Below are 27,422 nucleotides of genomic sequence, written 5' to 3' on the forward strand. Positions count from 1 at the left end.
CGCCGCTCTGGTTTTAGGCTCCATGATTGGTCAAGTTCAAGGATTCTGCTATCGACTTTCATGGTCGTGAAGCTTGGCTTTACCATCCTGGCTTGACAAGGTCTAGCTCGACAAAGTCGCTCCTTTTCAGCCTGGCTTGGCGTTCATGGAACGGAATAAACCAGGCTATACGGACCCGACTTTGTCAAGCCTGGATTTGACTTAAACCCAGGCTTATTTAATTCACCTTTGTCAAACCTGGATTTGACTTAAATCCACGCTTATTTAATTCTCCTTTCGTGTAATAGGCCCCCTGCCTGCTTGTTCAGGGGATAAATTGACCACTGGAACTGGAAACCTGTAAAAACTGAAGCTTACAAATGGGTTCTCTCTCCTGACTGGATGAAACTGGTGTCCCATCTGAAAATGCCTTTTCTGTTTATTAAAGAGATGGAGAGACCTGAACCAACACTCTATACTATAGCAATGAATACTTTTTTAATCATTGCTATCAGAATATAAAAAGTTAAACCTTTAAAAGAAAACTTGAAAAACAGATGTACTTCATACAGAGAGATATAGGTAAATAATTGATCTGATAGCTGCATATTAGAAGAAAATTATGTTGCTATATTTTCCCTGAATGTTGGGATAAAACTAAAGCTACGATGGGGTCGAAGTCTGAACAATTCTAGGTAAATGGCAACACTAACAATAATTACAAAATGTCAAATATTTTGGGAGCATGAATTCTTTAACCACTTACACCCGTGTACTTCGTTGACCGGGGTCCACTCCTATTTTCCCTCTTCACCATACAGCATCTCTTTGCCGGAAATAGCCGATCTAGTATCTCACAACGTGACACCACGAGACACGTCGTGACCATCATTGCAAACGATGAGAGAGATAAGAGGTTTCCGCGCCGATAGCAACGACATACAGCAGGGGTGGGCAACTTTGATGATGGAGGGGGGCCACTATATTTCCACACTCACTCCAGGGGGCCATATTATTGCATATTGCTGCCGTCGGGCAGGAACCTTTACCATCTACATATTTCAACTTTTTTCGTAAATGAATGCCGTACTTCATCATTCTAGTATGTCACACAAAAGTAGCAAAAAAATAGCAGATCTACAAGCTCAAAGCACCGCGAGGCGTTTTGAGCTTGTAGATCTGCTATTTTTTGCTATTTTGTAACTGGAATCCTGAATCCTTTTTTGGCATTTTTTAATTGGAATCCTGAAAAGTAACATTTTTATTTAATTTCAAATGCATTTAGTTATTCTTAAGCTAACTTTATGTAATTAAATACAAATACATGGGACAAAAAAAGTAATTAAACTAATAATATAGAAGTAATTAAAGTGGGTCATGTTTGGAATTGTAACAGCTGAAATCAATAATATATCAGTATTCCGATATTAACCTGCGGGCCGCATTAAGTGAAGGTGAGGGCCGCATGTGGACCCCGGGCCACCAGTTGCCCATGTATGATATACAGTCTATTAATTCAGCCCTTAGAAGACAGTGAAAGAAAGAGGAAATTAACCGTGTCAGGTTTTATAGAGAATTATATTGGTACAACGGTAGGGGGGGGGGGGCTGACTGGGAGGACGTGACGCTGTCATTCAGCGCTGATCAGCACCAATAAAAAACCAAAGCCAACAACAGTCGCTTGTAAAACTTCACTCTACCAAGAAAATACAAAAGTAAACATAATGATTGATAGCAATGGAACACAACAATTCAGCCATTATTATTATTATTTTTCATTTTTTTAAAGGGGGGAATGGGAGGGTCAAAAGTAATTCTACAATTGGGACAGGTTTTTTTTTCTCTCACAATTTGTATTATTTTTTTTAATGTTTCATAAAATGGTAAAAAACAAAAATGTTAATATACACACACTGATGTAAACAAAACAAAAACAAAAAAAACAAATGAAACAAATTGAATGGACTTTCTTTTAAAAGGTAAAATTACATGGTTGACATCACTGAACAGAAATAATTAGGTAACTGGTTAATCTCTTTCAATTAAAAAGGGGGGTTTGGACACACAGAGGAAAGAAAGGGGGGTTAAAGCCATATTGCTTTAAAAAGGAGAATTCCGGACCACGTATTTCTTACCTTAATATTATATTACTATATCCTAGGACGAGTCGTACAGTAGAGAAGTGTAATAACTCAAGCCCGAGTCCACCGCAGCTAAAAACCTGAGCAGACGGGCCATGCTCTAGATCGCGTATTTTTTGTTGTTTGTTTTTCAGATCTGACTTTCTGAATGACAGAAACCTCGCCACAGTGTTTTTTTTGTCACAAATGGGCCGCCATAGTGTTAACATTCTGATCACGGGCGAATTCTCCGCTCGCGAGACATCCACAGGGGCGCATCGTCATTAGAAAAGTCAGATACGAAAAAAAAATCACACCCTGTGTGAAGGAAGCGGTGCCTTTGATGAGCCCCGTATTGATGTTGTCATCAATATTTGTTTATAGCCCAGCCAATAAGAATGTCCGGGTGTCCGGACACCCGGACAGACACACGGACACAGTCAGATATAGAGCGGTTGGCACCGCAAAAAAAAAAAATCGCGATAAAAATACCTGATCTAGAGCATGGACCGTCTGCTCTGATTTTTAGCTGCGGTGGACTCGGGATGGAGTTATGAAATGTTTCTACTGTACCACTGGTCCTAGGACATGACAACATCATATTAAGGGAATTAAAAAACGAGGTTCGGAATTCTCCTTTAAACCACTTAAACCCCAGCATCCTTTATTGTGGGGAAAGCTTTCACGGAAAATAGCAGATCGGCGAGCTCGTCGATCTGCTATTTCCTTTGAAATCTTTACCCACAATAACAGAAAAACACAATGGGTACAGAGCGCTGAGGGACTCCGGGGTGAACCATATATGGGGGGTTTAAGTGTTTTTTTTTTTTAACACGGGCGGACAGAGACTATACAACGTCCCCCCAGTCAGGGTCCAACGACACAAAACAACATAACAGGAGAGAGAGCGAGAGAGAGAGAGACATAGAGACTATTTACAAGACTGACGCTTTTCTTTCTTTCTTTCGTCTGTTTTTTTTTTCCTCAGTTATCGTTTCTACTCGAACATCATCATCACAAAGCAACACAATGCAACAACTCACAGCTGATGAGGACAATGTACTGAAGTCAGGTGTGTGTGTGTGTGTGTGTGTGTGTGTGTGTGTGTGTGCGTGCGTGCGTGTGTAACAGTAGGAGCGTTGAAGTCGTGTGAGAAAAGTTCAAAAGTTCAATGTTCATTATTTTTTTCCTTTTTTTTTTTTTTTTCCTTTCTTTCTTTCTTTCCTACATTATTTCAAGCCCCTCCACTGGTTTTGAGTGTAGGGGGCGGGGCCGTTCCTCTGTTCACCGTCTTCGCTCCTTTTGTTTTGATGATGTCGTCGTTCATCTTCTCCTCCCCGGCGCCTTCTTGCGACCCTGGAGAGGATGAAATATAGGATTACCATCTAGTGCAGGAGTCTTCAACATACTTAACTCTTTTAACGCCATTGACTCGAAAATGCGTCAATTACTACTTAATCCACCCACGCCATCGACGCGTTAATAGCGTTTTCATTGTTTAATCTGTGATCGCGCTGTTCTGTTTATATTTCACCATCAGATACTGTTTTTGTTTTTTTCACACTCACCCGGATCCAGATTCATGACGCAGATTCCGTTTCCGGTTTTTGTTTTTTAGGCATTTTAGGCGAGAATAGGGAAACACACGTTTTTTCACACGGTATAATAAACGCACGGATAGCTCTAGTTGTACTTTCTTTGGTCTGGATGACGAACAGTCATCTGCGTCGTGTATCACATCGTTCTCTGCGGCCGATTGCAGATCTGAGACAACGTTACATCCGGATATGACCATGGTCATGTGATCCTGTTTGGAGGGGGCCGAGTGAGTGAGCGAGTATATCAACGTGTGGATCTGCTGCTCTCTGGTGGCCGTCTGTGGTGTGTGCAGACAAACTCTATGCAGACTAACTTAAATGAATTTAAATAACAAAATAACAAAAAAACAAAAATCGCTGGCACTGGGGAGTACTTTATGAAAATACTCTGGCAGTCAAAGAGTTAAGGTCAGGGACCCCTTATTAGCTGAGACGGATGAAGCAGGGACCCCCCCCACTACAAACCTTTTCATAGATGGCTTCATAGACATGTATGACATTATTTCTCTTGATACATAACTTTGGTATCTTTTAGCATGTACCTTTAAAAAAAAAACCTCAATGATCAACACATTTGTATTTATTTTTATTTTAAAACCTTGGGTGTTGTTGGCTCCTCCTCCTGCTCCTCCTCCTCCTCCTCTGACGCCGCCTCTTCCTCCTCCGACTCGTCTTTAGCGGCGGCGGCCGCCTTCGACCGTCCGGCACGCCTGAAAAACACAAACAAACCTCTACCGTTACATGATGCCATAACTTTAGCATTGATTGATCTTCAACGTTTTTCCAGCCCAAGGACCCCTTAAGCTGAGAGAGATGAACCACACATTGTGTAAAATTGTGTTGCAGATTAACACATTGACCGCCAGAATTATTTCAGATTTTTTGCAGTTTTCTGCCAGAGATTTTTCATTGAAAAAACAAAAAAGTACTCAGGAGCCGAGATACAGATTTTTTTAAGTTTTAAGTTAACAAGGAAGTGGATAGGAGTCTAGATCTTCGAAAAATCATATCTCCTTGGTCTTTGGGTCAAATTAAAAATTAAAAAAAAGTAAAAAAACGCATATATGAGTTATTGGCAGGCAAGTGATGGATTCTAAAGAACGCATATATGCGTTATTGGCAGGCAACTAGTTAAAAATGTTCATAGATAGCTTCATAGACTCCCCCAATCCCAAGCCTCTTTGCCGAAAATAGCCGATCTAACAAGCTCATAACGCCTCGCAGTGCGAGGCGTTATGAGCTTGTTAGATCGGCTATTTTCGGCTAATGTTCCCCTCAGAATAGGGATGTTAGGGTTCAAGTGGTTAATGTAAAAACCCCTAGGAAGTCCCCGGACCCACTGTTGAAAATCCGTGGTCTAGGAGTTTGCAAGATTAACTCTTCACGCACACACATCGTTGTAATAAAAAAAACAAGTCCTAATTAGTCATCCATAATAGAGACGCATGGTAGATATCTATATATAGATATAATAGATACTATAAGTCTCTCACAACACAAAGCATGCTCACCTATTTGTCTTCCAAAACATTCACTCATTCATGAGATTTATCCAAATATTCTGTGCCGTTCCAAAAACATGTTTTGTTTACCGGTAATTATTTTATTAAGATTTCTCAAATTAACCCTAAACCTTTGTTTTTCTTCAACGTTTCCATCTTTTCCAGACCTGTTAAAGCAGTGCTTCTCAAAGTGGGGTCCTTGGGGGCGGGGGGGGGGGGGGGGGGTCTAGGGGGGGCCCCAGCAAAGTATTTAATACAGCATCACAATCATTTTAACCACTTTATCTATTTGTACGTTGGCTATTCAAAAATAGCAGATCTACAAGATCACTCACTCACAAGCTTGTATATCTGCTATTTTTGACATAAAACAAACAAACACTTAATCTTCTCTTCTGGGGGTCCTTGGCATTAACTCATTCCCTGCCTAGAACGACTAAAACGACTTCTGTCCCTAAGCCATGCCTGCCTAGAACGACTAAAACGACGTTTTAAAAAATAAAAAAATATATACATATTTTTTTTTACATATTTTTTTTTAATTTCACCCAAAGACCAAGAAGATATGATTTTTTGAAGATCTAGACTCCCATCCACTTCCTTGTTAACTTAAAACTTAAAAATGCTGTATCTCGGCTCCTGAGTACTTTTTTTTTTCAATGAAAAATTTTGGCAGTGGGCAAACGCGGCAGAAATAATTCTGGCAGTGAATGAGTTAAACATTTTCAGATGTTACATATTAATTTGGGGGTCCTTGGCAAGAGAAGGTTTGAGAGAGCAGATGGAGTCTTACGCTGCAGGTTTCTTGGCGGGAGGCGTTTGTGCTGATTTGGGCGGACGTCCTCTCCTCTTCTGGGGCGTCGACTCTGCTGACTCAGAGCTGAGTTACAAACGGGAGAAAATGACAGCAAGGTCTGTTACAGGTCTGTAACTCTGAGAGGGTACAAACCAAATGGATTCAATGAGCAACTGAATGAGCGAATGAGAGAGTGAGTAGATTATAGGGCAGCACAATTAATCACATTTTAATCGTGATCACGATTAAAGAACATGATCGTCCGATTCATTTATTTTATTGATGTGCTAATTAGCAGGAATGGTAGCGCAATGTAAAAGTGAAAGCAGCGCTCTCTTAGCCTGGAAATCAGACGAATCTGCCATTGCAAAAACAAAAAGAAGCCCTCGGCAGATTTGGTCTGGCACCGCTCAGTTGTGATTGGATTTCACTCCCGCCGAAGTAGTGAGGGACCAATCAGGGCGCAGTATGCACTTTTGGGGCGGGTTTATCACCAGAGGCATTATTTTAACTTCGCCCCTTGGAAATGCAGGTTCCACACAGAGGTTCCACACTAATATCTACGCAGTGATGTTAGTCTGGCCATGCCAGGCTAGTGCTCTGTTGATTTAATTTACAATTACGTTTTGGTATTCATTCTGAGATGCACAGACTAAAGGTCCTTACATACCGGCGAATATACGCAAAATTCGGACTCGTTCCGAATAATTAAAAGACGCTTTTTCGCTTCTTCGCTTTATGTACGGAGCCATTGACTTTAAAAGGTTTAAAAAAAAAACGCATTATTCGCAAGAAAAAATCGCCCCGGTGTGTAAGGACCTTTACAGTAGCTGAACAAGGAGAACCCATTTCATTTTGATTCCAAAATGTGTACATTAGCAGGAATTTAAAGGAGCACAACATTCATTTGAAAGCAGTGTTGGGTTAAGTCCCTATCAAAATATCTTTGTCACTAAACTCAATAAACAATCGTGATAAATAATCGTGATCTCAATATTGATCAAAATTATTATGATAATCATTTTGACCATAATCATGCAGCCCTAGTAGATGAACTTACAAAGGTTACAATAACCTGACAAACAAACCTCGGCTGTTGTCTCCGTGCATTCCGGGCCGGACGTCCCGGCTTGGCCTTCACCTCCACCGTGTTCTCGCTGCTAGGGTCCTCCTCTTCCTCGTCCTCAGCAGCAGCCGCTGCTGCTGCTTCCTCCTCTTCTCCTACTCCTGTCGTCTCAGCCTCCTCCTCCTCCTCTTCCTCTTCCTCCTCGGGGGGCGGAGCCGCCTTCTTGCGGCCCCGCTTCCCTTTGGCGGGCGTGGTGGCGGGCGTGGCGGCGTCCTGGCTGGGCGTGGCGTTCTTCGGGGGGCGCCCCCGCCGGCCCCGTTTGGGCGGGCTGTTCTGCTCGTCCTCCGGGTGGTCGTCGCCGCCGTCGTCCCATTGGTCCTCGGGCTCGGCCACCGACGGCGGCGTCGTGCTGTTGGCCGCCACCTTCTTGCGGCCACGCTTGGGCTTGGTCGGGTTGTCCTGGTCGTCGGCGGAGACGGCCGCTCGCTTGCGGCCGCGCGTCGGTTTCTCGATGTCCTGCGGGGGGAAGAAACGAGAGCGCTGTCTGTTAAAACAGTGGTTCTCCACATGTGGGTCGGGACCCCCATGGGGTCCCCACATGATTTTGGGGGGGTCCCCAGATGTGACAATTTTTAATACCTAAAAAGTACTACTAACTTAAAAGAAAGCAAAGAAAAAGACCATTACTGCATCAAAAGTAATGAACAAACTATAATAAAAAAAAAACTGGTAAAACATTGGCCAAATTGTCAAATAATATAAGAAAGAGGCAAACATTTTGAAAATAGCTGGATAGTTGCTCTGGATAGTTGGGACGACACACACAACGTAATACAAAAGGGTTCAAGTATTTAACACAAAGGTATTTCTGTGGACCCCCGGGGACCCCTGCTGTGTGACTTAGAACATTGGTTAAGGTTGGATGGATGTCGTGTACCTTGTCAGGGCTCTTCAGACTGATGTCTTCGTTCTCACTGTGGTCCATCTCTGTGCTGTCATGTCTGCAACAACAGTATTCATGGATTAAAGCAAAAAAATAAACCTCACGACCGAGTCCTATTATGCAATTTGTGAAACGTTGACAAAGGAGCCCCCACACCCACACTAGTGCGTTTTCCTTAACTCTTATACTGCCAAAAACGTGTATAAACGTTTTTGAGAATTAAGCTATTGCCTGCCAAAAACATTTATAAAGGTTTTTTTTTCTTAATCAAAAAATAAAAAATCTAAAATCATTTATTTTGGGGCTTTTTCCGTTTTTCCGTTCTTCACAAAGAACCAGGAGATAGCATTTTCAAAAAAGTCGCTGCTCCATTCACTTCAATGTTAAAAAATAAACGGAGAAAAAAATAACATGTTTCCTATGTTTTACCTGGAAACATGCTGGCAGAGGTGACAAACTATTTTTGAAAAACCCTGGCAGTTTAAGAGTTAAATAATGTACACAATTTATACAATTATGATGCTTTAGTAGTATTGTTCCTGCTGTTCTACATACTTTAACCGTTGCTTTTAGGAAATATCCAAGACCATTAGGGTTTTCATTGAAAATGCTTCCAAACATATTGCTAGTTTGACCACTTCAAATGCTCCAATCTTTCCAAGAAAGCGCTCATTGAGAGCTTGTATATCGGCTATTTTCACTTTCATAGAAGACCGCAGTCAAATGCATATCAATTTGGAGGTCCTTGACATGAAGAAGTTAAGAGGACCACTGGTGCAGAGTGTATTGTGTAGGTGTGTGAGGTGTGTACCTGGTCTTGCTGCGTTGTGGTGAGCTGGGGTCAGACGTGGAGTCGTCGTTGCTGGTGGTCTCCATGCGAGAGGCTTTACTCTGGATCTGCTTCCCTGCCGAGGCCAGAGGTTTGTTCACCGCACCCAGTACGTTAGCTGCCTTAGGCTGGACACACACAACGACCATAACAGGCAGGGAGAGAGGTTACTATTAGAGGGCCATGTCCACAGAGAACACCATCTGATACTGAGGAGAGCTGTGGATATCATCATGTCCAAAGCGCTCGCACACAAGTGGGATGAACCGCACTGTTCAAACCTATCAATGATTTAAGTGCTCACAGCTCAAACGTCCTGTGATCTGCATTAGCAGCACATCATTGGCTCCAAGTTACTGTACGCACAGAGATTTTTCGATCGATTAGTCCCCCCATGTAGACTTGAATTCATGGATATTTGTTTGTTTGTTTCTTGTCGCGTTCCTAAGCCAATGATTTGATGACCGGTGGCGGCTCTGGTAGGACTTTGAATCTCCTACCGGAGACATTAGCATATTTCAGCCGGTCATCAACTTATTGGCGCAGGATTGTGAGAAAAACTAAACAAAAATCCATGAATTCATGGCTTCGTGGGGTGTGTAATTGATAGAAAATAAGTCATTTTTTGGGTGAACTATCCCTTTAAAGGAGTGCTGATATTCTTTTATAGAGATGTATTGTAATGTACCCAGGGCGCAAGAGGAGCGCACCAGCGTGTCTTTACCATAGAAATACATGGAAGACTGCCACTGAACCGAAACTCAAGTTTGTGAAAAAGGGCCTTCATGTATTCGGCCCCCCTCTACCTGGAATGAACCTTAAAAAAAAAACTCTGAAATTGGTAGAAGTCTCCCTGAACTCCCTGAACATTTATACAGTATTATACATTGTAAATACAATTAACCACTTGAAGCCTAGCATCCCTATTCAGCGAATATAGCCGATCTACACTCTCAGCAAACATATTTAATGTAGAGTGAAAAACGTTTATAGCAGCTCAAACGCTCAATACAAGTTAAATATCAGCTAGGAAACAAGGGAGAAAAATGTTCTTGAGGGTGGTGTGTGTGGGTGAAATAATGATGATCACCAAAGCAAACCAGTGAGCGGACTGAACACGGTTCGCTGTAGGGATCATTTTAATGAATGCAATAGCAAGACGGACAGTAGCTTTGATTTACCTTTCCTGGCGTGAAGAAAGCCTTCATCTCGGGTGGGAGAAAGTTCTTTGTGTTGCTGAAGTTCTGAAAAAAAAAAAAATCAATGTAGACATTAAAGCTGCTATATTTTATAAATAGTCTCTGTCGGGTGGAAACCTCATATGTCCAAAACTGTAACTTTTCCGGATTCAAATTCAAAAAGTAGCAAATCGAAGGTCAAAGCGCGGCGCAAAGCTTACGGATCCACTACTTTTGATGCTTTTGAGTGACTGTGTAGTATGATCACATAGGGTGTGAATTTACGAGAAAAAAAACCCACAAAAAGTTAGAATATGGAGATGGGAGGTTTCTGCCCGACAATAGCGAAATGGATAAAAAAATAAAATAAAATAAAAACTCATTTTTTAAAATTGAGTCAGTTCTGTGTAAAATTGAGTTTAACCGCTGTTGCCCAAGAATCTGCACCCAGTTCCACCCCATGACGGCCCTTACAATTGTGCACGCTTTGCCTGAAAATCTAGTAGTAAAAAATGCCAAAAATGTTTAGGCATAAGGCGTAAGGCGAACGATATCCAAACGGAGGTCTGCATGGTATTAACTGTAGTATTGGCCACACTGTTACAATCTGACACTAGTTTAACACACTCCCTGCCAGAGGTTAATCTGCAAAATGGATCAGAACAACCCTAGCTTCACCTTCGGGGTAATAACCACTCACTTAGCACTGTTTCCCCCCCCTTTTCTACCTAGGGGGATGAAGTGTGGGTCATGGCCGAAACAGTAACATTGCGGATACAAGCGGCCGAAATGAGTTTTCTCAGACGGATGGCCGGCCTCTCCCTTAGAGATAGGGTGAGAAGTTCAGTCATCCATGAGAGACTTGGAGTAGAACAGCTGCTCCTTCACTTGGAAAGGAGCTAGCTTAGGTGGTTCAGGCATCTAGTACGGATGCCTCCCGAGCGTCTCCCTAGGCCTAGGAGGTCCTCACTGCACGTCCTACTGGGAGGAGACCCCCCCTGGCAGACCAAGGACCAGATGGGGGGTTTTACATCTCCACACTGGCCTTGGAAGTGGCTAATGTTGCTTGGGAAAGGGAAGTCTGGAACTCTCTGCTGGAACTGTTGCCCCCGCGACCCGACTTCGGAAATTCGGTTGAAGATGGATGGATGGACCTACCTTCTCTGGTTTGGTGAAGTAACGAGAGGGCAGGACAGGGTCTTTGGGTGACTCCAGGCTGTAGGTGGTGCTCTTGGACATGATGATGTTCATCGCTACGTCACACACCGTGTAGAGTTTCTGCCACACCACAAACACACAAAATACAGACACACACACACACACAATTTCTTAGTCGAGAATCGTTTTGAATAAAAATAAACAATTTTTTTTTCTCCCAATAATCGGAATTGAATGGTGGGTCACAGTCCTACGTGTGAGCATACCTCGTTGATCTTGGGGTCGTTGGGCGCCTGGGCGTCTTTCGTATTCTTGATGTTCTCCACCATCTTCCTGATGAAGGCGTGGCTGTTGTTCTCATTCTTTGCCATGATGATCTCCAAGACGAACCACAGAGACCTGGACACACACACACACACACACACACAGTCTTTTATTCCATATTTTAAAAGCTTGGCAAATGTATTTTTTATTAATTTATACATTCAGGTAAGGGGTCCCAGGGATCACAGTTGAGATATGAGAACCACTGCTCTAAATGACACACAATTACACAACAATACGTACTCTTTGATCTCCTTGAGCTGCTCGATGTCCTGCACTTTGACGTAGTCGGGGTCGTGGACCAGGAGGTGGATGGCGTAGGGAACCACATACTCCGGCAGGAGAGAGAAGAGCTTCTCTGTTGAACACACAAACAATAATACACATCTAATAGGTTAAGAGTTTGTGACAGTCACAGAAACATTGGTGTCGAACGATGTCCTTGACATGAAAAAGTTTGAGAAACACTGATCTAAACTCATCAGTATATTAATGGTCTAATCCAGGGTTCCCCAATAGGCGGCCCACGGGCCATTTGCGGCACGCGAGAGGCAACTGTCCGGCCCGCGACGACTCCTGTCATAAAACATATTTTTTTGCTTTTTTTTTTTTTGCTCCCCTGGTGACCTTGCCGTCAGGGTGCCTGGCTGCCCTTGTTGTTGTTGTCTCAAGAACAACCAACAGCCCTAAATGGGAGGCTAATGCGTTGCTCATTTGTCAGGACGCTGGGCTCCTTACCGCTGACGGCGGCGTGCTGTTTGAGGTACTCCCGCCGTATGTTGACGTTCTTCACCAGACACTGGCGGGCGTGGGCCCTCCGCTCCTTCACGGGGTCCTTGGCGCACAGGCCGAACACGGCCAGGTACTCCAGGGGGAGCCGCAGTCGACACAGGCCCCGGTGGAGCTTCTGGGAGTAACACTGACGCACCTGGTAGCACTCGTCCTGGATGGACCACAGGGGGAGAGGGGGGGGGCATGTTTAATGACATCCCAACATTACCAGTCAGAAGCAGTGGTGTAAAGTAAGTAAGCACATGTACCCAAGTACAATGTTGAGATATTTGTACTATACTTGAGTAATTCCAATTTCCAATACTTTTACTTCTAATCCACTACATCTCAGAGGCAAATATTGCACTTTCACTCCACTACAATTATTTGAAAACTTTAGTTACTAGTTACTTTGTAGATTTAGTTTACAAAACACACAACTTCAGGCCTTAAACTTTGGCTATTTGAAAATAGCCGATCTACAAGTAGATCTGCTATTTTCAAAGGATTTTTGTACATTTTATACTCCAGAAAACTTGTGAAATGGGATATTTTTGGTACTTTAAGTACATTTTGATACTAATACTTTTGTACTTTTACTCAAGTACATTTTAAATTCTGCACTTTTACTTGTAACAGAGTATTTCTATATTGATACTTTTACTTAAGTAAAAAATTGTATTACTCTTTCCACCACTGGTCAGAAGAGGAAGAGAAAAGAGGATTTTGTTATGTTCAGGGAAGCATTAGAACAATCTACCCACTGACATAAGAGTGTCCAACTTTATACATTTCTAAATAGGATACATTTGGTGCCAGAAAGGTTTATTTTTCTTCTTTCATTTTTGTACAACAGAGTATAAATTACGTATGAATGTGTTTTCTGCTAATGCTTACGTCTTGCTGTGAATTCATTGCCTGCTTAGTGTGTCTCTTACTGTGCTAACCGCATGGCTTTACTCTCTATTTCTAATGTTGTATACTTTGCTTTTATTGGTTTTTAATTGCTCGCAAGCTTTTATGTTCTGAGTTATAATGGCTATAACCCCTGGCACATTTACAGTGCTGTTGATTCACGTGCACTGTCCCCGTGCAAATTAAATGTATCCAAAATAAACACAATTCATGAAAAGGGGAAGATTAGTTGATGGGAGGAGAGAAGTGAAGTCGAGCTCGTGTTGCGTGCGTGTGTGTGTGCATCGCACAGTACGTGAGAAGCGTCTAGTGCAGTAGTATAGTGCATTGGTTCTCAAAGTGGGGTCCGGGGACCCCCAGGGGTACTTGAGGGGATACCAGGGGGTCCCCAGCTAAATGATTTATAGGAACCAAATGGACCCTTATGGGTCTGTAACTCTGAGAGTGTACAAATGGAACATTCCATTTGTACACTCTTAGAGTTAAATTAACATTGATTTTACAATATGAATTGGGGTCCCAGAGATAGAAAGGCCATTAAATGGGGGTTCGTAGCCTTAATGCATGTCAAACTGGGGGGGTCCTTAAATTAAAATGGTTGAGAATCACTGCTAGAGCCGTACAAATCTTCTCTTATGGGGGTCCCTGGCATATCTTTTCAATTGGGGGTCCGCGGGCTAATCAGTGTCAATTTGGGGGTCCTTGACATGAAAAAGTTTGAGAACCACTGGTATAGTAGCATAGAGATGTTTGTAGATAGTGCATGCTGCGTGTCACTTTCTGCTTGCTACTCTCCACTTTCGTTTTTCCAAAAATAGCCCAAAAGCACAAACAAAATTGTCGAAGCTCGTAAGATCTGCTATTTTTGAAATGCCCAAAACTATAATGACATGGCCAAAATATAGACACCAGGTTTAAAGTGGTTAATAAACGGGATACATCAGCTGCATAATTTCCAACACCAAATGTCGTCAAATAATGACCGATATATGGGCCAAACTGATATATGGGTCTGGCTCTAGTGTCAAGGCGCTCATGGCCCTATCTTGCGCTACCTTACCCTTTAACCTTTTTGGCATTTTTTTATATTTTGAAAAACATTTGAAAATGTTGAAAATAGCCGATCGACACGTTGTGAGCTTGTAGATCGGCTATTTGAACTATTTTAAAATGTTTGTGGGGAGGCCGAGGGGAGTGAAAAGACTGCTCAAGTCTTGTCTTGTAGGCAAGGCAACGCAGTTTCATTTGTAAAGCACATTTTAACAACAAGGCAATTCAATGTACTTTACACAGAACATCAAGCAAAGGAAACACAATTATACAATGACATTAGGATGCATAAAACAAATGTAGTAAAAAAATAACAGCTACAATTACAATGCGGAAGAGAAAGAAAAAGAAAAGTAACTCAACCAAAGGCAGAGGAAAACAGAAAAGGCCTTTATGAACAAAAAAAGGGTTTCCAAAGAAGTGAAAACATATATGATTTATTTAGAGCAAGGCAACAAAATATGACCAACACGTATCGTATCGACTTAGAAGGTCTTCATCAGGGTCTGTCTAGAGACCGAAAGGTCTTTAGTTGTGTTTTAAAAGAAATAGAGAGTACACAGACTCTCCACCACCGAGACTGCTGCAGTGCCTCCCCGTGGCCACACATGGTATTGCTGTTGGGTACCCGCAGGACGCGGGCTAGACATGGAGGGGATCTTGTTGCAGCAGTGGGCCCCCAGGGACCCTTTGTTATCGTTCCACCCTAATGCCCGTCAGCCACTGACCCAACTGCGCAAGGGATAATAACGTCAATGATCCCGCTTATTACACGGCTACTTAACACATTGAGTGCCAAAACCGGGAATTCCCGGTTTTGCGAATACACTCGTTTTTTTTTTTTTTTTTTTTTTTTTTCCACATGGGGCGATCTAACACAACTTTGGAATGATTCACGGAGCTTGACAGAAGGAGAGGACGGAAGTGGATCCATGTGTAAAAAAAAAAAACGACCTCCCGTTCGCACCCATTATAACTCCTTGAGAAAAAGCTTCATATCTCCATTTCTTTTTCTAACGTGGTGGAAACGAGGCGTTTTCGATGGGCGATCACTCTGCAATGGCGGATCGCATTAGAAATATTATTGTTCCAGGCGATAGTCGGGACCCTCCACCATCGTGCACGCACCCTTTGTTTACATCTGCGTCTTTGTCGTGGAGTCTACAGCCGTAAACAGTGTAAATGGTAAGAATGCCAGCACTAGATGTACCCCGTTTTAATAAACATCTGGCACCGAATGCGTTAATAAATTGACCCAAAAGTAACAAAATTAAGTATTTCCTTGCTTACGGTAATGAAAGTATTCTAGAGTCGCGCTGGGCGGACGCGGTCGCCTCGGAAAACAAGGAAAGTTAATCAAATAGAATCCATTTTTCGGTTACTGCATTGTCTATTTCTCACAGTTACATTGTGCGTTTGTTTACACGGCTGTCATGTTGGCTACGGCACCAAATCAAGCAGCGCAGCAGGTGCTCTGAGCCCTTGATTAGACAGCGGTCTGTTATTGAGCTCATCGATCATCGTGGAGAAATTACACACCGCTGAATTCAATCAAGCGTTCAACCAAGCCGTGTAATAAGGGTAAATAACCCCCTGCCTTGTTGGTAAGCCTACTTACGCAAGGCCAAGGGAGCACACCCTGACAAAAAAGCAATGCGCTGGCTGTGTAGCAAAAATAAAAACAAATGCAAGAGAAGTGGAAGAGAAAGAAGAGAAGCTGAGTGTGTGTGTGTGTGTGTGTGTGTGTGTGTGTGTGTGTGTGTGTGTGTGTGTGTGTGTGTGCTTACATTGATGACCAGAGCACAGAGCTGGTATTGTTCCAGGGTGATGATCTCATGGTAACATGGTTCCTGGGCCAGTTTTAACAGAGCACACGCTGCTGCCAGCCTCAACCTAGACATGTCTGGTTTACTGAGAGGGAGAGAGACACAGGGAGAGGAGGGGGAGAGAGAGAGCAAATCAGTATGAACACAGTCTGTGTGTGTGTGTGTGTGTGTGTGTGTGTGTGTGTGTGTGTGTGTGTGTGTGTGTGTGTGTGTGTGTGTGTGTGTGTGTGTGTGTGTGTGTGTACGTGCCTATAATTATGATTGATTATGTATGATATTATTTAAACCAGTGGTTCCAAGTTTTTCCCCCCCATAACTCAAGAGTTACAGACCTGGAAGGGTCCATTTGGTTCCATTGTGTACACTCACAAGAGTTACAGACCTGGAAGGGTCCATTTGGTTCCATTGTGTACACTCACAAGAGTTACAGACCTGGAAGGGTCCATTTGGAACCCCCCTCAAGGAATCCAGGGGGTCCCCGGACCGCCCTTTGAAAACCACTGATTTAAACCACATAAGCCCTATTTTATACCTGTCGTACCATGGTGCTGTGCAGTAGAAATGTACAATCAACATGTGTTTGTGTATGTATGTATGTATGCATGCATGTGTATGCATGTGTGTGTATGTATGTACAGTATGTATGTATGTACTGTATGCGCGCGCGCGCGTACGTGCGTGCGTGCGTGCGTGCGTGCGTGTGTGTGTGTGTGTGTGTGTGCGTGCGTTACCCCATCCTGCCTTGCTCCGTCAGGTCTCCATCACTGTGCAGGATGGCCGTCAGCATCCTCAGGGTGGAGTTTCCAGATTTACTCTGGTTGTTCTTCACTCCCAGCAGCCATCTGACCATCAGCTTGATGCCCTGGATCTGAACACATGGAAGAATATACATGTGTCTGTTTAATAACAGTGGTGTAAAGTAACTAAGTACATGTACTCAACTACTGTACTTAAGTCCAATTTTGAGATACTTTTACTTTACTGGAGCATTTCCAATTTTCAATACTTTTACTTCTACTCCACTACATCTCAGAAGCACATATTGTACTTTTACTCCACTACAATTATTTGAATGGCAATCTTTGTTGACAAGTTGGCAGTGGGTATTCAGCCGTATGGGACAACATTGGTAAATGGAATATTATTCATTCTAGCCTCAGCTGTTTTCCCTTAGTGCAGGAGGAGAGAGAGAACATAGAAAAAGACCTTTGCCAGAGTTTCTGAGGAGACCTCGTCATCTGGGACCCACAGTTTAGTCGTCTTCTTCCCTGGGATCTGTAGAAAGATCACGACGCGTTAGAAGAGTTCCCTTCCAACAAACCACTGAAATATACTTACGTATATTTAAATCTTAAGATTCTTTAATTTCCTAATCATATAAACCCCTTTAATTATTTTATTTATTAATAGTCACCCCATAACATTTACATGTATCCACAAGTTTCCTAGGCTGTGTGGGCATCACTTCCTGTCGATTTGATCCAATGAAATCCAATGATATCCAATGAAATCGACAGGAAATGATGCCCACACAGCCTAGGAAACTTGTTGATAGATGAATGTAACCCATTTAAATATACTTACGTATATTTAAATCTTAAGATTCTTTAATTTCCTAATTATATAAACCCCTTTAATTATTTTATTTAGTAATAGTCATCCCATAACATTAACATATATAGATGAATTTAACCCATTAAGACCGGGAAACTCATCTGTGTGTCATTTTTAGATTTATTTGGCTATTTTTTAAAAGTCATACAAATGTGAGCAAATCTTTGAATATATATATTTTTAAAGTGAACATTTTTAACTCAAATCTTTGTTTCTGAATCCTAACAGTTTCTTTTTGAAAAAAAAAAAAAACCTATGTTGCTATAATATCAGTGGTTCTCAATGATATATGTATTTGTCCGCAAGCCCCCTCCATCTCAAACTATTTTGTTAAGGGACCCGAAGCAAATATTTGAGTTAAAAATAGCAGATCTACAAGCTCATAGCGCGGCACTCGGTGCGCTACGAGCTTGTATGTATATCTGCTATTTTTTGATAGCCAAAGAAATCTAAAAATGAAACAGATTCTTCCCCGGTCTAAATGGGTTAATAGTTTTTCCTATAAAAGAAAAAACCCAAAACAAACATAAATGTGAAATGTTTCCCCCAGTATGGTGTTCATAAGTTTACTAAACCACCGGTTCTCATGAACCCAGATGGACGCTGCGGTGCGGTACGTACCCTGTCGTTCATGAGCAGGTCTTTGACGATGAAGCTGGCCACCAGAGATTTGAGCGGAGCGGCGAACTGCTCCGGGGCCAGCAGGGCCAGGTGTCCCAGGGTGGTCAGGGGTGTGATCAGCTGCTCCAGGTTCCCGGGGTCCAGGCCTTTGTGTAGCGGCTGTGATGGAGAGAGAGGAACCACAGGACAAGCTCATTGTCAACCTCTGACTTAAAAAGGTAGGGTAAGTGATATATTTTGGTTAAAACAAAAAGGTTTTTGTTAAAAAGGTTAAAGCACTATATGGTGATAGTAATCATTGCTATTCGTTTTTTAACCCATTAAGACCGGGGACGCATCTGCGTCTCATTTTAAGATTTCTTTGGGCTATTCAAAAATAGCAGATCTACAAGCTCGTAGCGCGGCACTCGGTGCCGCGCTACGAGCTTGTAGATCTGCTATTTTTGAAAAATCTCGAAAAAATATTTTCCAGATTTTTTTCAAAAAACTGTTGAGATTTAGAAAAGTTTTAAGAATCGCCTCAGGTCTTAATGGGTTAAGTCGGACGTCATTTTGTAGTCCGACGCCACGTCCGGGTCCAAAAGGCACCAGCGCCGTCCACTCTTCATTGTAAACAAACAACATGTTCGAACCCGTAAATCTTTTTACAATAACCTCCTTGAACAATTGAGGGTTAATAAGGCTCTTAATGCTAATATCATAGACAGTAAAAAAGTAGGCTAATACATATATTTATATTTGTATTTATTTATTATTATAAACCTTATAATATTATTTTTTTCCCTCTTCTCTTTGTTGTTGTCATGAAAGCGGTAGAATGACACTTTAGTCGTTCTTTGTTGTTGTCATGAAAGCGGTAGAATGACACTTTAGTCGTTATTTTAGTCTCAGATCTGTAAAAACAGCGAGGGACACAGCACTGCGCATATTGGGAAAATACACACTTGGACCCGGAAGTTATTCTGGCGGGGCGCAACGTCACGGCTTAGCAACCGAATAGAGTGTTTGTTCAGTAACAAGGGTCTCCCTGTCTCTCCAGATCTTTAATAAACAGACAATACATTTTCAGGTAGGTGACAAAATGTCAGCCAATCAGCGGAGAGTACCCATATATCAGCTTAAATTTGATAGTGTTCCAGTTCAAAATGTTTCTGCTCATTTCTTTGTGTCATCACTTCCAATTTCACTTGTTTAATCTGTATCCTGTCTGAGGTTCTCTATCCTGATTGGATAAAATTGGTATCCTGACCTGAAAATGCATTTTCTGTTTAATAAAGAGCTGGAGAGACATGGAGACTCCTGTTACTGAACAAACACTATATAGCAACGAGTACTATCAGAATATAGAGCTATTTAACACTTATTTTAACACATTGAGTGCCAAAAACGGTCCGGACCGTTTTCCATATTCCAAACGAGGAGTGCCAAAAACGGTTAAATATAAAAATATATATATATATTTTTTTTTCCCTTCACAGCACCAGGAGATATCATTTTCCCAAGATTTAGACTCCAATCCACTTCCTGGTTAACTTATGACTTCAAAAGCCTGTATCTCGGCTCCTAAGTACTTTTTTTTTACCATGTATTTTTTGGTAGACCCCCCCCAAAAAAACCTAATATAGAGTCTGGAATTACACCTTCCAGACTCTGTTGACTACTTATAAAAAGCAATGTGTCCAAATAATCCTCCAGCCTTTTTCTTTTTTGGGACGGATTACTGTGGGTCCACACAGTTGAAGCTCACCTCAAAGATCTGGGCGAAGTGTGTGTCTTTGCTGTTGGAGAACATGGCGTAGATGCAGTGGATGGCGTACTTGGCCTGGCGAGGAGGGCCGCGCTTGGCTTTGGACTGCAGTACCGGCAGCAGAACACTAGATGGGGAAGGTGAGACGAGATTCATTATTACAGGAGGAGGAACCATAACAAAAAAAAGGACCCCCAAAGTGTGGGAGACAAGTGGGCTTCCATTTCTGGTGGTTATTACGACCCAGACTGTTAGTTAATCCTGGTAGGACAGAAAGCCAGCAGTATGGATGGACGGATGCATGGATTACATCCATTAAGACCGGAAATAATGCATCTGTGTCATTTTAAGATTTCTTTGGCTAAAAAATAGCAGATATACAATATACCGCGCTATGAGCTTGTAGATCTGCTATTTTTTTGAAAAATCGTGAACATTTGTGCAAATCTTTGAATATATATTTTTAAAGTGAAACTTTTTAACTCCAATATTTGCTTCTGGGGGTCCCTGGGCTAAAATATTTTGAGATGGGGGTCCGCAGCCAAACACATATAATGTTGGGGGTCCTTGACATGAAGAAGTTGGAGCACCATACTACAACACACTGTTAGGATTTAGAAAACATTTTTAGATGTGTATTTGGCCTGCGGACCCCCATACTAGCACCTTTTCCTAAGCAATTAACACGTAATCAACATGTACAATTACGATGTTTTAGTAAATATTGTTCCTGCTGTTCTACGTACTGCCAACCAGGTGAAAGAAATCACAGATTGCTTTAACATTTACTTTTATATGAAATATCAGAGACTATAAAACTGTTAATGGAACATATTGCTAGTTTGACCACTTCAAATGCTGTAATCTTAGAATAATAACCGAAAATCCATCTACAATCTCTCAATGCGTCGATATAGGCTATTTTGGCTGCGCAACATGCTTCCATGGAGGACATGCTGCTGGCTTCTATGGAATCTAAATGACTGAAACCACTCTGAAAAGTGAGAACTTTAATCCACAAAGATTTGGAATAATTTTGAAACATTATAACATCTTCTCTTATTGGGGGGGGGGGGGTCTTCCCTGACACACACTCGTTTTAAATGGGGGAAGCACATCAATTTACGGGTGGTGGTGTCCATGATCATGAAAAGGTTTGCGAGCCACTGGAGTGGAGTGGACGTACGATTTGATGTGAGGGAAGCTCTCCTCCATCTTGCTGCCGGTGTTCTTGAAGATCTGCAGCGCCGCCTCGGCCACCTTCTCATCGTCCATCTTCAGACAGCCCAGCAGGGACTCGAACGTCTCCGCAGAGTGGAACGACACGGGGTGGGTGAACGACAACACCTGACAAATACACAAATATTAATGGCATTTTATTTATTTTTTTGCGTGTCATGTGTCATTTTAGATTTCTTTGGCTATTCAAAAATAGCAGATATACAAGCTCATAGCACGGCACAGAGTGCCGCACTATGAGATTGTAGATCTGCTGTTTTTGAAGAAAAAAAAAGTTGTGAAATTGCGCAAACCTATATATATATATACATTTTTAACTCAAATATTTGCTTCTGGGGGTCCGTGGAACAAAATATTATGAGATGGGGGTCAGCGGCCAAATACATAATTTTGGGTGGTCCTTGACATGAAGTTTGAGAACCATTGATATACTTTTTACTGTTAGGATTTAGAAGACATTTGTAGAATCGCCAGAATCAAACATTTGAGTTTTTAAAAAATCGCTTTACAAAACATATTTCAAGATTTGCACACATTTTCACTATTAAAAAAATAAATTGCAGCTTGTATATCTGCTATTTTTGAATAGCCCAAAGTATAAAATAGAATGTGTTAAGAGCGGAGCCATTAACGCCAAGTTTAACTGTATGCAATTTGTGGCAATAAATGGCTAAATCTACTTATGATGTGAGTGTTCCTGACAGCAAACTATTTGTGATGTTTTAAATGGGCTGGCGGAGTGTGTGTGTGTGTGTGTGTGTGTGTGTTCTGTTGGTGGTGTGTAGCTGTGTTACCTTGAGAAGCTCCAGTCCTGCTCTGATGGCCTCTTCAGTTGGAACACCTTCCTCTTCATCATCCGCTGTGCCGTCTATTGATTTATTCACCTGTTTTATCAGGGCACTGGTGGACAAAGAGAGACACAGAGAGATCTCATTTAACCGAGTTTATTCAGTCACTCTTACGGTGCGTTTTAACAGCGGGCGATCAGGATAGTATTTTCCGGAAGTGCATTATATGTCTATGAGAGCCGGCAACTACTGGCGATAGGGCGAAGTGGGCGGGGGGGGGGCGATGAAAGATGGATTTTCTTTATCTTTTGGACGATGTCGCCCGGCGATCGCCCGAGAGTCGCCCGCTGTTAAAACGTACTGTCAGGCTCAGAAACTTCAGAGAGAAGGCAAGCTAATTCCATGTATATATTACACGCATATAAACGCAAACACACCCCAAAGTCTCTGACATGAAACGATAGAGCTATCACACACGCCTAGAGCTCATCGTAATAGCAAATGGCATTGATTACTCCTTCAATCGTCCTTTCACAATGCTGCCTTCTGGATGGAGATACAGCACTATAAAATGGGGGGGGAAATTCGCTTTAGCTAGAACTGTATCCACTCTGCCACGGTAGGATTCAGTGTTGATTTCGACAGCAAATTTCGATGTTGTTTTAGTCAGTCTTTTGAATAAAATTCCATTTAGTTTTTGTCATATTTTAGTCATCTGAAATGGCTCACAATGCCTCGCATTGTAATAATTAGGGTAATTGTCAGGGTGGGGGGTCCCCAGTTTCAAATATGATTATTTGTGTGGGTCGTGGTGTTCACACACGCTCACAAGAAGCCATGCATGCAGCCAGCCATCCATCCATCCATACCTGATGGACTCTGTGTCGATGTGGACCGGGGCGATTCTCTCCAACAGGAACTTCACCATCTCCAGGAACGGGTTACTGGGCTGCTTGGGACTCCCTAGTTTCTTAGTGATGTCTCGCTGAGGGCGGACAGACGGACACACACACACACACAGAATGTTTACGTCCCGCTTGCCTAAACTTTAACACCAGCAGTACAGTATTAATTCAGGGCCAGGACCAGTCTATAAAAATAACTACATGAACCCTACTGTCCCACTGTCCCTATTCTGTGAAAATAACTCATCTACAAGCTCACATCAAAGCGTCACATTGCGATGCGTTGTGAGCTTGTAAAACGGCTATTTTCACCGAAGTGATTCAGTGTTTAGGGGGGAAAAAAGGAGGTGGCCTAGTATAGAGCTCTGGTCGACGCCCCCCGGTCAACAAAGGTACACAGGGTTTAAGTGGTTAATGGTTTAAACCAGACTCACCACACACACTTCAGCCTGTTTACAGGAGCAGGCCGGGCTGACCAGGGTCTCCAGTTGGTCTCGGATCCTCTCGTCGTCATCCAGCACCTGGGCCAGCTTCTTCACAAAGTCCTGGGCCTTACCTGGGTCTGGAAGGTTCTCTACACACATACACACACACACAGTTAAAAATAACACATTTGTAATACATTTGATAAATTTCTTTATTTATAATATACAAAGAAGATTTCACTGTGTCATCTGTAATGCAGCTTTTCAACTACAGTGTGTGTGCGCTCACGCAAGCGTGTGTGTGTGTGTGTGTGTGTGTGTGTGTGTGTGTGTGTGTGTGTGTGTGTGTGTGTGTGTGTGTGTGTGTGTGTGTGTGTGTGTGTGTGTGTGTGTGTGTGTGTGTGCGTGCGTGCGTGCGTGCGACTTACTTGTGATCACCATCACCTTGGCGAACACAGCCTTGCTGGTGGTTTCCGACTAGACGTGATATTGAACACACAGACACACACAAGACATATTTAAGAACATTAATCAGACACCTTCCCTTTACACATGCTCTTGTGTTATAGACTATTGAAACATTTTAAAACTGATTTTTAAAAAAAACATGATTTTTAGTTTGTACAAGTTGACTTATTTCATGTCTAATACTGTACTTTAGTCCAAATCTATAAAGAAAATTGAATAAAACCCAAGCCACTCTAAATGTGACTTTCACCCTAATCAGCAGTGTGTGTGTGTGTGTGTGTGTGTGTGTGTGTGTGTGTGTGTGTGTGTGTGTGTGTGTGTGTGTGTGTGTGTGTGTGTGTGTGTGTGTGTGTGTGTGTGTGTGTGTGTGTGTGTGTGTGTGTGTGTGTGTGTGTGTGCGCGCGCGCGCGCGTAATGGTCCTAAACGGGCCTAGTTAATTGAGGGAAACTTTGACATAGGTAATGAGTAACCCACTGATCCCTGTGATCAGATCTAGCATGTAGAGCAGTGTTACCTTGGGCTGTTTGACAAGGTCCAGCAGGTCTTTGACATGATGTCTCAACATGTTCTGACATTTCCACATCTCATTCAGAGCCCTGAGAGAGAGAGCGAGAGAGAGAATACAACCACCTTAATAAGCACTGCAAATCATTGTGCGCATTCCTGCACTGTTTACACCAAATAACCTTGGTACATAGAACAGAGCAACTACCTTTGATTACATTTGAATAAATTGCTGCCATTTGTAGATTTTACAGCAAGTCAATGAAAAACATTGAAACACTGCTGTCAACTGTTTCAAAGGTTTCTACCAAGCTGACCTTTCCTATATGACAGAAAATGCACAAGTTTCGTAAGAAAGTTCTTCCCTCTAAGTTGCAATGTAACACAGTTAGCACATTTCTTTATTCCTATTTAATTGTACATGCATTGTTTTGTTTGTTTTGTTCCACTTTTGCTTTGGCAAACGTTTTCTCATGCCAATAAAGCTCCTTTGAATGGAATTGAATTGAGAGAGAGGGATGCATCCCTCTTTTTCCCTCGTAGAGTTCCCGTTCTTGCCCCCCCCCGACTCACGGCCCGACAGTCCCGCAACACGGCACTGCTTCTTTGCCAATGTATACAACAGAGGTATTGAGGTGTGTCTGAATTACATCATATTCAGTCCACATATAAATACAATACATATTTTAAACATAATTATCTCTGTCATCACAGTAATTTAATCAGCAGTCCCTGCATGCATGGAGACAAATGAACTATGCTTAGCTTGTCTGATAGATGAAGTGTACGCAATATATTCCAATGTATATAATTGTATTATACAAGGCTATAAAGTGAGTGGCTTGTTGACATGTACTGTATATGACTATGTGCAATCTCTTTAGTTACATGTAGTTACTTTATCAGCTGAAGCTCTACAATTGTGTGTGTGCGCGTGTCTGTGTGTGTGTGTGTGTGTGTGTGTGTGTGCGTTTTAAATGTGTGTGTCGGGCCGCAAGTGGGCGGGGGGCCGAGAACGGGAACTGTACAAGCAAAAAGAGGGACACCCGACAGATGAGGGAAAGAGTGGAGAAAGAATGAGGAGATAAAGGGAGGGAGGGAGAGATAAGAGAGAGTGTAGATAAAAAGGGAGACAGCAGGAGAAGTGAGAAAGCATGTAGGTGTGTGTCAGAGAGAGCAGGGTGAGTGTGGGAGTAGAAACGACACTGTGCATGTAAACACATTTGATTGGTCAGGGGCATGAAATCATGGTCCAGTTGATAACTACTTATAAACCCCAGCATCTGTATTGTGGGTAAAGCTTTTGCAGAAAAATAGCTTTCCCACGATAACAGAAAACCTAAAATACACTAGTACATAGCCCTGAGGGACTCCGGTCAACCATATCTTATGTGGTTAAGATACAAGGGTTTAAAAACACCATGTTCTCATTGAGCAATGTTTAGATGTCTTCTGATGTGATTATGCAAAAGAGTGTGTGTGTGTGTGTGTGTGTGTGTGTGTGTGTGTGTGTGTGTGTGTGTGTGTGTGTGTGTGTGTGTGTGTGTGTGTGTGTGTGTGTGTGTGTGTGTGTGTGTGTTTAACTATTTCATAGCTTTGCTGTCAGGCAGTAACCTCTCATCTCAATATTTTAAGTTTTAACTTTAACTTTGTTTTGGGGGAGGGAGGGGGTAAATTAATGCTGTACTTGGTCATACTACAGTGTCGCACAAAGTAGCAGAAATAGCAGATCTACAAGCTCAAAAAAAGCTCTACTTTTGAATTATAATTCTGAAAAGTATTTCAGTTTTCTGACATATGAGGTTTCCACCCGACAGAGACGACATGTAAACGTATAAGTACAAGTGTGAAAAAACAACTCCTGAGTGCCCGGGTCATCTGTTTTATTCACATGTTTGATCCTGTTTGATCCGTGAAAGCACCATTGAAACTTTTAACTATTGTTACCTTTTTATATCTCCTGTGAGCACCTGGTTGTTCTGTTTTTGTGTGTGTTTTGTACGTACGTGTGTGTGTGTGTGTGTGTGTGTGTGTGTGTGTGTGTGTGTGTGTGTGTGTGTGCGCGCGCGTCTTACTTGACAGCGTTGGTGTCCAGCGTAGCGTACAGGTAGTACAGACACTTCATCCTCTCTGAGGTCTCCAGGTTGTGAGGAACCATGAACTGAGCGAAGATACGCTCCACCAGCAGCCTGCATGGATCAAAGCAGTGAGCGGCTTTAGCCTTTTATGAAATATACCAGATCATTAGGATTTTCTGAAAGTTTGAAAATGTGTGTTCTCTCGCTCGTTTGACCGCCTCAAATACTCTTTAATCTTAAAATAACTATCTACAAGCTTACAACGCGTCCTAATTGTCAACTAACACTATTATTTTCTCCTTTTTTAAACCATAAAACATCCATTTATCTTGTGAGGATCAGGAAAATATTCCTCACAATGTCTTACTTCTCAAATGCTACTATACGTGTGGGGAAATGTGGTATATTTCTAATTCTACAAATCGCCTTACAGGGGCGGGGCGGAGTTTGGTATATTATCGTTTTCTCTGCTATGTTGCAGCTATGTTCCAGCACAGTGGTTCTCAACCAGTGGTCCGGGGACCACCAGTGGTCCTTGAGGGGGTTCCAGGTGGTCCCCAGCTAAATGATGGCGAGTTGGTAACCAAAAGAACCCATATTAGGTAGATCTTGAACTCTTGAGAGCGTATAATGAAACCAAATGGGTCCATGTGGTTTCATTTTATGCTCTCAAGAGTTAAATTATTGTTAAACGTCTGCATTACTTGATTAAATAAATGTTTTTTTGATCAACGTCTCTCTCCTATGCCACATCAATACAGCATGGAATTGCGGACAAAATCTCATCCAACGATAACAAAATATTCTAAGTTTTGGGTCTGAGAGTCTAAATCTCATCAAATGGTGGTCCGTGGCTCAAATGCCAAATAAATAAATGGACCTTGACATGAGATTGTGTACTTTTCATTGATCAGAATACATTTGGATTTGTTGTTTTGGGCCATATTTTTGCCTCAGTAGCGCGACTATCCTTCTTC

The 27,422-nt window shown here is 42.2% G+C and overlaps 1 protein-coding gene across 1 annotated transcript in view; it reads right to left on the minus strand.

The window, feature by feature from the left end:
* Nucleotides 1-1,529: 1,529 nt before the first annotated feature.
* Nucleotides 1,530-27,422, minus strand: part of pds5b (PDS5 cohesin associated factor B) — a 63,998-nt gene continuing 38,105 nt past the window's right edge. Inside the window, exons 13-35 of the mRNA XM_084073957.1 lie at nucleotides 26,443-26,556; nucleotides 24,378-24,459; nucleotides 23,823-23,871; nucleotides 23,404-23,543; nucleotides 22,934-23,049; nucleotides 22,071-22,176; nucleotides 21,224-21,384; nucleotides 20,038-20,164; nucleotides 18,291-18,449; nucleotides 17,262-17,330; nucleotides 16,787-16,923; nucleotides 16,017-16,140; nucleotides 12,232-12,436; nucleotides 11,737-11,851; nucleotides 11,436-11,568; nucleotides 11,170-11,289; nucleotides 10,015-10,077; nucleotides 8,816-8,961; nucleotides 7,999-8,062; nucleotides 7,084-7,577; nucleotides 5,993-6,079; nucleotides 4,296-4,407; nucleotides 1,530-3,455 (exon numbers count right to left, since the gene is read on the minus strand). Of these exons, the coding sequence (XP_083930083.1) occupies nucleotides 3,423-3,455; nucleotides 4,296-4,407; nucleotides 5,993-6,079; nucleotides 7,084-7,577; nucleotides 7,999-8,062; nucleotides 8,816-8,961; nucleotides 10,015-10,077; nucleotides 11,170-11,289; nucleotides 11,436-11,568; nucleotides 11,737-11,851; nucleotides 12,232-12,436; nucleotides 16,017-16,140; nucleotides 16,787-16,923; nucleotides 17,262-17,330; nucleotides 18,291-18,449; nucleotides 20,038-20,164; nucleotides 21,224-21,384; nucleotides 22,071-22,176; nucleotides 22,934-23,049; nucleotides 23,404-23,543; nucleotides 23,823-23,871; nucleotides 24,378-24,459; nucleotides 26,443-26,556 (2,956 nt within the window). The 3' untranslated portion in view covers nucleotides 1,530-3,422. The remainder of the gene's footprint in view (nucleotides 3,456-4,295; nucleotides 4,408-5,992; nucleotides 6,080-7,083; nucleotides 7,578-7,998; nucleotides 8,063-8,815; nucleotides 8,962-10,014; nucleotides 10,078-11,169; nucleotides 11,290-11,435; nucleotides 11,569-11,736; nucleotides 11,852-12,231; nucleotides 12,437-16,016; nucleotides 16,141-16,786; nucleotides 16,924-17,261; nucleotides 17,331-18,290; nucleotides 18,450-20,037; nucleotides 20,165-21,223; nucleotides 21,385-22,070; nucleotides 22,177-22,933; nucleotides 23,050-23,403; nucleotides 23,544-23,822; nucleotides 23,872-24,377; nucleotides 24,460-26,442; nucleotides 26,557-27,422) is intronic.

Source organism: Gymnoscopelus microlampas (genome assembly GCF_963454915.1).
Source record: "Gymnoscopelus microlampas genome assembly, chromosome: 12".
In the NCBI taxonomy this organism is placed as follows: domain Eukaryota; kingdom Metazoa; phylum Chordata; class Actinopteri; order Myctophiformes; family Myctophidae; genus Gymnoscopelus; species Gymnoscopelus microlampas.